This window comes from Mobula birostris, chromosome 5 (genome assembly GCF_030028105.1).
Source record: "Mobula birostris isolate sMobBir1 chromosome 5, sMobBir1.hap1, whole genome shotgun sequence".
Classification (NCBI taxonomy): Eukaryota; Metazoa; Chordata; class Chondrichthyes; order Myliobatiformes; family Myliobatidae; genus Mobula; species Mobula birostris.
The window spans coordinates 117,435,675-117,449,229 of NC_092374.1; the positions used below are offsets into that span (position 1 = coordinate 117,435,675).

General features: G+C 40.3%; 1 protein-coding gene across 1 annotated transcript in view; it reads right to left on the reverse strand.

The window, feature by feature from the left end:
• Positions 1-13,555, reverse strand: part of LOC140197951 (low-density lipoprotein receptor-related protein 1-like) — a 2,495,129-nt gene that overhangs the window by 306,332 nt on the left and 2,175,242 nt on the right. Inside the window, exons 45-47 of the mRNA XM_072258609.1 lie at positions 9,221-9,409; positions 7,619-7,744; positions 4,259-4,387 (exon numbers count right to left, since the gene is read on the reverse strand). Coding sequence (XP_072114710.1) covers positions 4,259-4,387; positions 7,619-7,744; positions 9,221-9,409 — 444 coding nt within the window. The remainder of the gene's footprint in view (positions 1-4,258; positions 4,388-7,618; positions 7,745-9,220; positions 9,410-13,555) is intronic.

Genomic DNA, 13,555 nt, shown 5'->3' on the forward strand with positions numbered 1-13,555 from the left:
TGTATCTATCCAAATTTCTCTTAAATGATTAAGTCAAACCCACATCCATCACTTCTGCTAGTAACTTATTCTACATGAAGAGGTTCCCCTTCATGTTCCTTTTAAGTATTACAACTTTCACCCTTAGCCCATGACTTCTGGTTCTAGTCCCATCTAAACAGTGGAATGTTTTGCCTTGTCACTATAACCCTGCTAGAAACACTCTGTATATTCACATTTCGTGCTTCTATAAAAATTCTTCCAAAGTCATTACAGTGGCACAAAAGAATCCACAAGGACATTCCTGGAGAGAGAAGGGAGTTAATGTCTTATTAACCCTGAGTAATGCCTAATGGCTGATTGAAAAGAAATGTATTAACATTGAAGACACAGAAGGATGAATAGCTTTTATCAATTCAACAAATTCTTGAAGTTATAAACACAAGAGATTCTGCAGATGCTGGAAATCCAGAGTAACACACACAAAATGCTGAAGGAGCTCAGCAGGAAAAAGCAGATCTATGGAGGGGAATAAATTGTCGACATTTTGGGCTGAGTCCCTTTATCATGACTGGAAAGGAAGGGTGAAGAAGCCAGAATAAGGTGGTGAGGAAGCGGAAGAAGTAAAATCTGGAAGGTGATAGGTGAAGCTAGGTACGGGGAAGGTAGGTGGGTGGGGGAGGAGGGATGAAGTAAGAAGTTGGAAGGTGAGAGGTGGAAAAGAAAAAGAGTTGAAGGAGAAGGAATCTGACAGTAGAGCAGAGTGGACAATGGGAGAAAGAGAAGAAGGGACACAAGAGGGTGGTGATAAGCTGCTGAAAAGAGAAGGGGTAAGAGATGAGCCAGAATGGGAATGGAAAAGAGAGGAGGGAGGAGGAGGAGGAATCACCGGAAGGTAGAGAAATCAATGTTAGGGGCTACCAGATGGAATATGAAGCGTTGCTCCTCTAATCTGAGAGTGCCCTCATAGTGCTAATAGAGGAAACCATGAACTGTCATTTTATAATGGGAATGGTGAATGGAATTAAAGTGGCTGGCCACTCAGAAATCCTGCTTGTTGCAAACGGAGTGAAGGCACTCGACAAAGCGGTCCCCCAACCTATGTCTGGTAGAGGAGGCTGCACCGGGAGAACCAGATACAATAAATGACGCCGAGAGACTCACATATGGGTGTGGCCTCACCTTCAAGAACTGCCTGGAGCCTTGAATAATGGTTAGGAAGTAGGAAAATGGGCAGCTGCAGTACTTTTTTCCACTTGCATAAGTGCCAAGGGAGAGATCAGTGGGGAAAGGCGCATGGTCAAGGAAATACTTGAAGTTATCTGAAGTGATTCAATGATATGCTGTGTTGTGGAAATCACAGACAAGGGGGCAGAAGAGGTCCAAGAACCAAGCCGACTCATGGAAAAGATCAGAGATGAGGCGCTGGGTCATGAACAACTCTATCTCAAAACAGCAAGGAAGACTGAAGTATTAAGCTTCAGCGATTAGCGATCATGTGGAGAGGTCAGCAATGGCTTCCAATAGAAAGGGTCAGCAGCCAGATCAGCTCGTTCAGACCCAGGTTTACAGTCACTCTTTACAGAAGGGCTGAGTTCATGCAGCTACTCTCCTTATATGCAGACAAAAAGACGTTTCCCATATTATTGTGGCTGTTTTTTTTTGTTGCAGGCGGAGGGGGGGATATTAGTGTCTGCAAGCTTTATTTCTTTTCTTTTTGTGCTGGTTGAGGAGAGTTGATGTCTTTCATCAACACCCATGGTCCTTCTGTACGTAATGGCTATCTGAAGTGGGCATATATCAGAGTTGTATTATACATGCATACTTTTGACAATAAACCAAACCTTTGAACCTTTGATGATCCAAGAATTTTCACCTTTTAAAAAGATAAGTTGTATAAGCTAATGAAATGCAGTATATCACATTAAAATAGACCGTAGTAGGCCATTCAGCCTGCAATGCTGCACCAGCCTTGTTGCAGATTTATACTAAATGTTCTCCTCCTGTGTTTCACTCATATCTCTCCTTCCCTTTCATGTTCATGTGTCTAACTGAAAGCCTCTTAAATTCCATTATTGTCCCTGCTTATCTATTCCAGACCCCTACTACTCTCTGCATATATAATGCTTCTAATTTTCAGGGTTATGTTGGAGCCCATGAGATCTGAGACTGAAAATATTGACCAATTACATTCTTAGATTGATAAGCCCCTCATGCTGTTGCCGAACCTCCTGTCAATTTTAAGCTCTTTTGTCAAAGCTATGAACAGGATATGGAATAAATAACTTAATTTTCTGGTGCTTTTCAACAAAAGTTGTATTTTCTTCTTTGAATGTCTAGAGTTCAACGGAACAGATCACCTCACCCACACATACAACACCTCACAAAGCCCCTACAGTAACTCCAGAAATCCCTTTGAAATGAATGAAGGAAAACAAGATGATGATTTTGTGTTACACATACAGTACAAACAAAACAGAAAGGACAATTACAAACTGTTAACTATGAGCAATATCCACAAGGTCAAATGGCTACAGAAACAATTTTAGAAACTGAGTACCCATTAGGGAAGTACAACAATGGTGTTTCACTGAAAGTAATTTTGAATGCATTCATGCGATTCCTTTTAATCAGTGTTGATTTATTTTTGTAACTATTTATGGTAATTGGGGGAATTCATGAAAAGAAAAAAATCAATTTATGTTAATCATACACACTGAACTTTGGATTAGGTCATTTTGCTTTCAGGATAAACACCGAGGTGACCTGAAGCCTTCTCTTCAAAACATTTTGTGTTTTTTTTTGTTAACAATATGTCTCATTAATGTTTCCTTGACCTTTGTTACTGAAGTTTTCTTATGAGGGTTTTCATGTTTCTGTGAAGTTGAATCAAGCTTTCGATCTTTTCAGTCACAACTCATTTTTATGTGTTTTCTTTTCAGGTGTTCTTCATGGTTGAAGTTGCAATAAATATACCCGTGTGAGTAAGGACTAATTATGGCCACTGCTGTAAATTTCTGCACAGCTACGTATGTCTGTTGTTTTGCCACATCAGTGTATAAAGTTGATGTTTATATATTTTTTACATTGTACGTTTTGAAGAGTGTGCCCTCCCTTGCCATAAAATGCACCTGTGGACTCTCAGTTTTTTGTATCTACCTACATGTAAATGCGATAGTCCTGCTTTAAATGTTTATAATAGTTGACACGGCTTGTAAGATGTATGCTTTATCTGCTGTCTTGCTACAGTCATAAAAACAACAAAAGTACGTCACATTCCGGACAATATTCAATTAATCTCTTTATTAACATTTCCTCCAATATAGTATTTACATCTTTAATATTAAAACATCATGTGTAAAGCTTACATTGACACTTCAAATGTTCAAATGTAACTCTAACATTTCATTTTAGCTTACACTTTAGTATAACACTATGTGGATTTTCCAGAGTGAAATCCATTGCTCACAGGAATGCTTGCATTCTCTACATCCCAAACCTCTATGTTCTGGGTTCATAAGGCTGACCTTGCTGGCTAAGACAGTCAGCGAGCCAAACAACGTGGTCCTAACTGACAGCAAGACCATGAACATTTTAATCAGAAGATATGGGAAGGCCGTAACAAGTCCTGTCCATTAACGTCATTGTAAAAGCTCTTACAGAAAACAAAGGTTTCACCCAATCTGTGTCATCTATCATAGCAGTCAAGTCTTATCAATGGTTCTGAATTTAGGAGCACCCATGATGGAATGGCAGAGCAGACTCAATGGGTGAAGTGGCCAAATTCTTCTCTTATGTCTCATGGTCTTTTGAGAAGTATGATATAAATGCAAGTAAATAGTGAAAATTAAGGTTGACTTGTAAAAGATGCAGCCTTTTCATTTTGGGAGAAAACTGAAATATTTTTCTGTCATACCAGTGTAAACTTGCTTGATGATTAAAATTCATTCTCATTTGAAAACCTATTTTCATGCAGACAGAGATTTAGATTTACATTTTGTTTTAAATCAAATCTGTTAGTTTTTTTTACACAGTCCTGAATTATACCCTTCAAAACATACATTTGTGACGTCTGCCAGGTCCTAGTACAAAGGAAGTGGTTTTTGAAGATATATGACATCAGATTTTAAAAAATTCAAATTAAATAAAGGATAATTTTACAATGCAACTCTGGTACAAAAAAAAGTTATTTCTGAAAAACTAGCTCATCTTTGGTTGGTGAATGAATTTTTAGACTTCAATTCTAAATAGTTCCTACCCAATAAGATAGATTTCTTACCACAATACGATTGTTTTTCATCTGATTTATCCTTGCAGTGAAAAATTCCATCACATGTCAAATGGTATCCAATACAATCTCCATTTCCACATTCAAATTCAGTATGAATATTGCAAGATGAATTTTTGGCTGTAAAAATAGAAGCAGCTTATATGTAAAAGCATATTACTTGAATAATAATCTCTGTATTTAAGGAAAAAAAATAGACAATCTACAGTATTTTGTAGTTTTTAAACCTGTTATATCCTCAAAGTTCGATTAATGCTGTTGGCCTAGTAAGTAGCCAATTTTATATTGATTGTCCAGGATCACTTGTTTCCTCTTATGAGCATCTTGCCATCTGATCTCCTCTAATGACACTGCTGTATTGTGCATTAGTTCTTTGTGTTGCTGTTTGTTAATGCAAGTAATAAGAAAAACATTATCAAAATGTAAAATAAAATCCTTATGTGAGATGACCAACTTTCAGCTAAACAGTAGTGATCCCTCCTACAATATTTCAAATGTCACACCACATGGACACTCACATTCATATATGTCACATTGCCACAAGTCTGTTGTATATATGAATGTCAACTGAACATCTACATGTTAGATTGTATTAACTTCCTCCCTCCTTCAATTCTACAAAAGAGTAAATTCGATAAGGTATTTTAAATAAAATGAAGATCATATCATAACAACAAACATTTAAAATGCAGTTGGAGCTAACGATTTAGTCCTCTAAGCCTGCTCCCCTATTAAAAATAGATGGTGGATCATATATTTTGTGCCATTTTATTGCAGTATTCATCCTTGATGCCTTCTGTATTTAGAAAAAATATTTATCTCCATCTTAAATATATTAGATCCAGAAATAATTCCACGTGGTAACAGATTTGTAGGTTTACTTTATTAGTGCAAAATTATTAACTGTTTCAAGAAGAGTATTCCATTAAAATAGAACAGTTTAATGGTAAAATACCAAGCAAAATCACCATATATGTAGGCACTGAGTGTTGACATATGTAAAGAGAGAATTAAATGTTTCTATAAGTGATATTTGATTGGATTCCTCCTTAGTATGCTCTAAAGTATGGATAGAAAGGAAGCTTCTGAAATGGATTGCTATATCTGCTCCATCTGGCTGAGGAGCAGATATAGCAATCCATTTCAGAAGCTTCTAAGATCCATCTGGCTGGATCTTAAACAATTAGTTTCGTATGGCACTGAATACAATGTGGTATTTTCATTCCCCCTCCCTCAAATCCAGACATTTACTTGATTAAGAAGTTTACAAGCTGTAAGAACGATGGTTGTTCGGTCATGGCAGAAAATGTGTTCTGTTGCGAAACATGCTCTCTGTTTTCAAACTGTTTTAAACTTCAGGAGAGTGTAAGTCAGACTATCAGGCTGTGCTCCTCCTCCCTGCATACAAACAGAAGCTAAAATGGGAGAATCCAGTACAGAAAGTCATACAGTGCTGATCTGAGGAAACAGGTAAGATTTTATGTGATTGCATTGCGTTGGTAGATTGGCCCCTGTTGAAAGACTCAGCTGCCAGCCGAGATGAGTATGTCACTAACATCAAGAACTTTATCAGCAAGTGTTGAGGACTGTGTACCAAAGAGGACAATCTGGGTGGTTCCAAACCAGAAACCATGGATGAAACAAGATATCCAATCTCTTCTGAAGTCAAGGCCTGCTGCATTCAACTCAGGTAACCCTGACCTTTACAACAAATCAAGATATAACCTTTCTAAAGCTATCAGAAATGTTAAGAGATAGCAATAAAAATAGTAGAGAGATAGAGAAAAATAGATAGAGACAAAGGAGAGTAAGAGAGGAGGAGTGAGAGAGGGAGAGGGTGAGAGACAAGGAAGGATAGAGGGAAGGAGAGAGGGAGAGGGGAGAGAGAGGGGAGGAGAGAGGGGGAGGGGAGAGAGAGGGAGAGGGGGAGAGGGAGAGGGGGAGAGGGGAGAGAGAGGGAGGGGGAGAGAGAGGGAGAGGGGAGAGAGGGGGAAAGAGAGATAGATATTGTTGGACACTTGGCATTCCCTGCAGCACTCTGAAGATTATCCCACTGAGTGGTTTATAAGTATTTTTTGTATTCTATAGTTCTGTATTATTTTGAAGGAGTTCGCACACAGTTTTATTAAAATTCAAATTAAGTCATTTTTGTTACTTTAACATACATGTAGTGCCTTCTTTGTTATTTCTCATTAACACTATCAGAAAGAAGGTACAAGATCAACCCTCATTGCTTTAGGATCAGATTTACGAGTGGTCCGTGAACTTATGAATACTACTTCGATAATCCTGTTGAACTATTTATTTATTTACTTATTTGCTTGTTTGTTTATGATTTGTATTGTCACCAAAAGCAATTTTTATGTCTTATATTGTACAACAAATTTCTTGAAATATATCAGTGATAATACACCTGATGCTGATTTTGAAATACAAGAACAAATTTTTAAATAGTTTCATTTCAACATGTGATTTCCCCCAGTGGGCATCAAATGTTACTGATCTTGGCACTTTATTTATTGACATACAGTGTGGATTAGGTCTATCTGGCCCTTCGAGCCATGCTGCCCAGCAATCTTCGATTTAATCCTCGTCTATTCACAGGACAACTTAAAATGACCGATTAATCCTCCAACCGTTACATCTCTGGACTGTGGGAGAAACAAGTGCACCTAGAGGAAGCCCACATAGTCACAGGAGAATGTATAAAGTCCTTAGAGGAAGCAGAAGGAATTTAATCCGTTTTGCCTGTATTGTAAGGCATTGTGCTAACCACTGTGCTATTGTACCTTTCTATGCAGATGCATGCTTAAAGAGGGATCCAATCAGAGATTGCCTCTACTTATTAATCCCGGGATCCAATATACTTTCAACAACTTTCTCAACGTGCCTTGCCACTTTTAATGAACTAATGTGCCTTTTATGCCTGCATGTTCCTGCAGCCTAAGGGAGGTGATGTTTGAGAAGCTCCTACCTCACAGGATCTATTACATTTTTGCAAGCTAATATTATTGAGCAATATTCAAGCTATTATTATTGATTACACTCTAGTTATTAAACACATTTGACCTTTTAAGGTACTAAGAGAGTGACAAAGCTTTATTCACCAGTGAAGTAGAAACACCATGAGGTTAATAGCAACATGTAAGACAATGTTGTCTTATCTTTACTGCTGATAATAACAAGATTTGGCTCTTAAACAAAATAAACAGAAGAAAAATACAGTACATAAAATTATGTCATAAATACTTTTAACTCATAGTGTTTTTTATTCATTTATTAATAAATAGAGTTGCTAGCCTCAGTAGTTCTGTCCTTGGATGGGAAGTATTGGGGCAGAAATAAACTTACCAACACATCTGTTGTCATCTAATAGTATTCGTTCTCCCCTGCAAGAACAATTTACTTGGCCATCAGCAGTCAATAGGCAAAGGTCATGACAACCTCCATTCATTATTTTACATGCAGACAGCTCACCTAGTTTAAAAGAAACGATTTTCCGTCACAACTGCAAGATATCTTTACTAATAAGCAAAATGACTGTCTGCCAAAAAGCCTTTGCCTCTTATTATTTAAGAAGCATAATGTAAAGTCTAAAGGAACTCCAGATTTTTCTGATCACTTTTATATCTAAGAAAAAGATATCTTAACAATAAAAATACAAATTTATCATTTTTCCAGATGCCTTGATAAAATGCAGCGAACAATTTTAACTTGAATTGCGCCAAGCTATGTATGTTTCTAAAGCTTCCAAAATTAGATAACACTATTAGTGCTGAATTCAAACCTCTTTCCAAATTGAAAACTTGTGTTGTAGCAAAATTTCTTAATTTCCAATACTAAGAGATGTTTTACTGGCAACCTAACCAACACGTCCTATCTTATCAAAGAAAAAATTATATTATATTATTATAATTTCTATTCATGGACATTTCAAAATATCATGACCTAAAAGGAAGTAATGTAGGTTTCAATCCTTATACTGTACTCTATAGAATATTTAATATATTGATTAAAATAGCTACTTGGCATACTACAGTAAATTGACTGTTTAACCTTCTGGATGCCAGGAATTCCCATATGGACACTTGCCTGACATCAGAAAATGTTGGAAAAGGGAAGTTTTAACCACAAGCAGTGATGGATCTTTTGGGAGAACAGATATCTAGCCAGTGGGAGGCACTGTTGGTCTGCTGCTGGTGGTAAGTTCTGAGCCATTAACTTTGAACTTTGATATTAGCAATAACAGCCATGGCTCCATTGGATGTTTAGATAGCATAATGTTATTGTATCGTATATATTTTAAGAAAGTAACCATCCTATTATGAACTTCACAAGTTTAAAATTAATGTAAAAGACATGCCTCAATGTGCTTAATTTTGATTTACAAAATTATCATTTGGATAATTAATGTTAGTTTAATTTAGACCATGTAGTTTAAATATAATTTAGTGTTCATATCTGATTAAGAAAAACCTGTAAAAATAACCTACAATTAATTCAGCATAAATATTGGAAATTTAAATGCAAATAGTGGAACAGTTGCATGAGAAGCTTCATGTTCTGAAATTTTGCTGTGCAACTTGAAACAAAGTGCAAACCAACTCTCAGAACACTCTGATTAACCCTGGGCATATGTGATGCATAGTATCAGACCATTTTGCTATTATTTTTAACCCATTCTCCATTTCACCATAGCTTTTCCACATGCACAATGCATGTTGGCTTAGGAAATAAATGTGGAACAAGGTCCAAGGATAGAAAGCTACAATTTGAAGCAGCAATTTTGAAAATCTCAGTTTATGTTACAACGTATCTGGAACTCTAAAGACTGGTTCACTGGGTGTTGCTACATGATATGATAGTTAAGCACAGCCGTTCAAGAGCATTCTGCAATGCATAAACAGCCTGCAAAAACAAATTCTCAGTGTCATGATACAGAACACAACTTACAATTGTTGGTGTCATTAGCTACAACCATAATTCCCATAGGCTGATGTGCTGTATCAGAACGCAGCACTTTAACTTCTGCTCCTGTGTATTTATCGCAACGCATTACAGATCTCTGCATCCAGTCCGTCCAGAAGATGTAATCGCCATAAATTGCTAAGCCAAAAAAGGTGCCAGGTCCAGATTTCAGAACTACCTGTGCAATTGCAAGCATAAGAGGGAAACAGCTGTTAATGTCTGTTACTTGACCAGGCATGAGTTATGATGTTGAAAGCTTTGATGGGGTTTATTCTTAAGACCATAAGAACACAAGACCAGAAGACCATTCAGCCCATTGAGTCTGCTCTGCCATTTCATCATGGTTGATCCATTTCCCTCTCAGCCCCAGTCTCCTGCCTTCTCTCCGTAATCCTTCACACTCTGATCAACAATCTAGCAACTTCCGCCTTAAGTGCACCCAGGAACCTGGCCTCCACAGTTATCTGCGGCAATGAATTCCAGACATACAGTCATAGTCTGGATCGGGGTCCCTTTAAATTTAGCTTGTTTATGTTACGATCCGGACCATTGATTCCCTGTTTTCCCATGTCCCTTGACTTTGGTGATGAGATACAATTAACACTCGGCTGAACCAGTAGTTTATAGTCTCCGGCTTTCAGCCGTTCAGTGCGGGAGCGTTTGCAAAGTTACCAAGGTACGGCGTGCCAATGTCATCTGGCTGGAGCAAGCCTAGTCTCCACCCGAAACAAGTGCTGGTAATTTGCCTTTCCTCACTGGAGCAACCTTGTCAAGTTACCTCGCCAAAGCGAGCCTGCAAAGTTTCCTTACCGAGGTGGGTCCATCAGTTAACCCGCCGGAGGGAATCAAGAACCGCTGTCTACTGTCCCCGGGCTGAGTCGAGAGCTCGCCACTACCCGGAGGCTCCAAATCAAGTCCTGGCTCTGGGCGGCATTCAAGTACCAAGTCAAGTCCCGTCCCCGGCGGCGTTCAAGTACCATGTCAAGTCCTTGCCCTGGTGGCGTTCAAGTACCATGTCAAGTCCTGGCCCTGGCGGCGTTCAAGTACCATGTCAGGTCCTGGCCCTGGCGGCGTTCAAGTACCATGTCAAGTCCTGGCCCTGGCGGCTTCCCAGTTCTGAGTCAAGTCCTGGCCCTGGCGGTCTGTGATTCCTGTCCTACCCCCTTGTCTGAATCCCTTCTCTGCCCCTCTCGACTCTAGCCCTCATCTGCAGCCCTCGCCTGCACTTCGGTCTAGTTCCATCGCCGGAGCTAGATAGATACGGTCTGGTGTTCATTCGTGTTGGTCTTGCCTTGTCTTGTCCTCGCCTCCGTGGGGTAAGTCAGACCATCTTGCCGTTTCTCCGTGGGGGGTCATGTCTTGTCTTGTCTGATCCTCGCCTCCGTGGGGGTAAGTCTGGCTGTCTTGCCGTTGCCCTGCAGGGAGTCATGTCTTGTCTTGTCCTGTCCTCGCCTCCGAGGGGTAAGTCAGGCTGTCTTGTCGTTGCCCCGTGGAGGATCATGAATACCAGGCCCTATGTCCTGTACCCAAGGAGGGGTTCCGACTCTGCGTTCTGTGTACGTGTCCATGGTTCCATGTACCTGCTCTCTCAAGACCGAGGCTCTGTGTTCCCATGTTCCTCCTCTCTCTAGCCCATGTCATGTCCATGCCTGGTTCTGGGGTCTGAGCCCGAGGCAAGACCCAGGTACTGGGTCCTTGCCCAGTCTCTGGCTTGGAGTCCATACCCTAGCCTCTTCATGTCTCCTCTAGTTCTGGGAGCCGATTCCGAGTCCTAGCCCAGACCCTTGGTCCCAGCGTGGTTGTAGTCCTCAGTCCTTGTCCAGTTCGCTATTCCTGCTCCTCCCTAGCTCTCCTGGTATCGAACAATAAACTAAATCTAAGTAACCTCACAGATGTGTCTTGCATTTGGGTCCACCCTTGCTCCTAATGCCCCCACAATTGTGACACATACACCATCTTCTGGCTAAAGAAATTCCTCCTCGTCTCTGTTCTAAATGGGTGTCGCTCTGTCTTGAGACTGTGCCCTGTGGTCCTGGACGCACTTGAGGTCCTAGACTCCCTCACCAAAGGAAACATTCTCTTCACATCCATCCTATCTAGGCCTTTCAACATTTCGTTGGTTCAATGAAACCTGCCACCTCCCCGCATTCTTCAAAATTCTAGCATGTACAGGCCCAGAGAATTTCATTTGGGTTTTTATCCTTAAATACCCGGCAAACATCATTTCTGTATTGATTATTTTAGAATACATTAAACTCAGATTCGCCCACAGATACTATAAGAGTGGCTGTATGTTGCACTACTTCACAGAAACTTAATTCCATTGAAGTTTATAGACTTTAGGTTGAAGAAGTGGAGTACAACACATCATAGCTATTGTATTAAACATAGAACATAGAATAGTACAGCACATTACAGGCCCTTCGGCCCACAATGTTGTGCCGACCCTCAAACCCTGCCTCCCATATAACCTCCCCCACCTTAAATTCCTCCATATACCTGTCTAGTAGTCTCTTAAACTTCACGAGTGTATCTGCCTCCACCACTAACTCAGGCAGTGCATTCCACGCACCAACCACTCTCCGAGTAAAAAACCTTCCCCTATTATCCCCCTTGAACTTCCCACCCCTTACCTTAAACCCATATCATAGAAACCATAGAAACCATAGAAACTACAGCACAGAAACAGGCCCTTTGGCCCTTCTTGGCTGTGCCGAACCATTTTCTGCCTAGTCCCACTGACCTGCACACGGACCATATCCCTCCATACACCTCCCATCCATGTATCTGTCCAATTTATTCTTAAAGGTTAAAAAGAACCCACATTTACCACCTCGTCTGGCAGCTCATTCCATACTCCCACCACTCTGTGTGTGAAGAAGCCCCCCCTAATGTTCCCTTTAAACTTTTCCCCCCTCATCATTAACCCATGTCCTCTGGTTTTTTTCTCCCCTTGCCTCAGTGGAAAAAGCCTGCTTGCATTCACTCTATCTATACCCATCATAATTTTATATACCTCTGTCAAATCTCCCCTCATTCTTCTACGCTCCAGGGAATAAAGTCCTAACCTATTCAACCTTTCTCTGTAACTGAGTTTCTCAAGTCCCAGCAACATCCTTGTAAACCTTCTCTGCACTCTTTCAACCTTATTTATATCCTTCCTGTAATTTGGTGACCAAAACTGAACACAATACTCCAGATTCGGCCTCACCAATGCCTTATACAACCTCATCATAACATTCCAGCTCTTATACTCAATACTTTGATTAATAAAGGCCAATGTACCAAAAGCTCTCTTTACGACCCTATCTACCTATGACGACACTTTTAGGGAATTTTGTATCTGTATTCCCAGATCCCTCTGTTCCACTGCACTCCTCAGTGCCTTACCATTAACCCTGTATGTTCTACCTTAGTTTGTCCTTCCAACGTGCAATACCTCACACTTGTCAGTATTAAACTCTATCTGCCATTTTTCAGCCCATTTTTCCAGCTGGTCCAAGTCCCTCTGCAGGCTCTGAAAACCTTCCTCACTGTCTACTACACCTCCAATCTTTGTATCATCAGCAAACTTGCTGATCCAATTTACCACATTATCATCTAGATCATTGATATAGATGACAAATAACAATGGACCCAGCACTGATCCCTGTGGCGCACCACTAGTCACAGGCCTCCACTCAGAGAAGCAATTTTCTACCACCACTCTCTGGCTTCTTCCATCGAACCAATGTCCAATCCAGTTTACCACCTCTCCATGTATACCTAGCGACTGAATTTTCCTAACTAACCTCCCATGCGGGACCTTGTCAAAGGCCTTACTGAAGTCCATGCAGACAATATCCACTGCCTTCCCTTCATCCACTTTCCTGGTAACCTTCTCGAAAAACTCCAACAGATTGGTCAAACATGACCTACCACGCACAAAGCCATGTTGACTCTCCCTAATAAGCCCCTGTCTATCCAAATGCTTGTAGATTCTGTCTCTTAGTACTCCCTCCAATAACTTACCTACTACTGACGTTAAACTCACCGGCCTATAATTTCCTGGATTACTTTTCGATTCCTTTTTAAACAACGGAACAACATGAGCCACTCTCCAATCCTCCGGCACCTCACCCATAGACAGCGACATTTTAAATATTTCTGCCAGGGCCCCCGCAATTTCAACACTAGTCTCCTTCAAGCTCCGAGGGAACACCCTGTCAGGTCCCGGGCATTTATCCACTTTAATTTTCCTCAAGACAGCAAGCACCTCCTCCTTTTCAAACTGTACAGTTGCCATGGTCTCACTACTTGATTCCCTCAATTCCATAGATT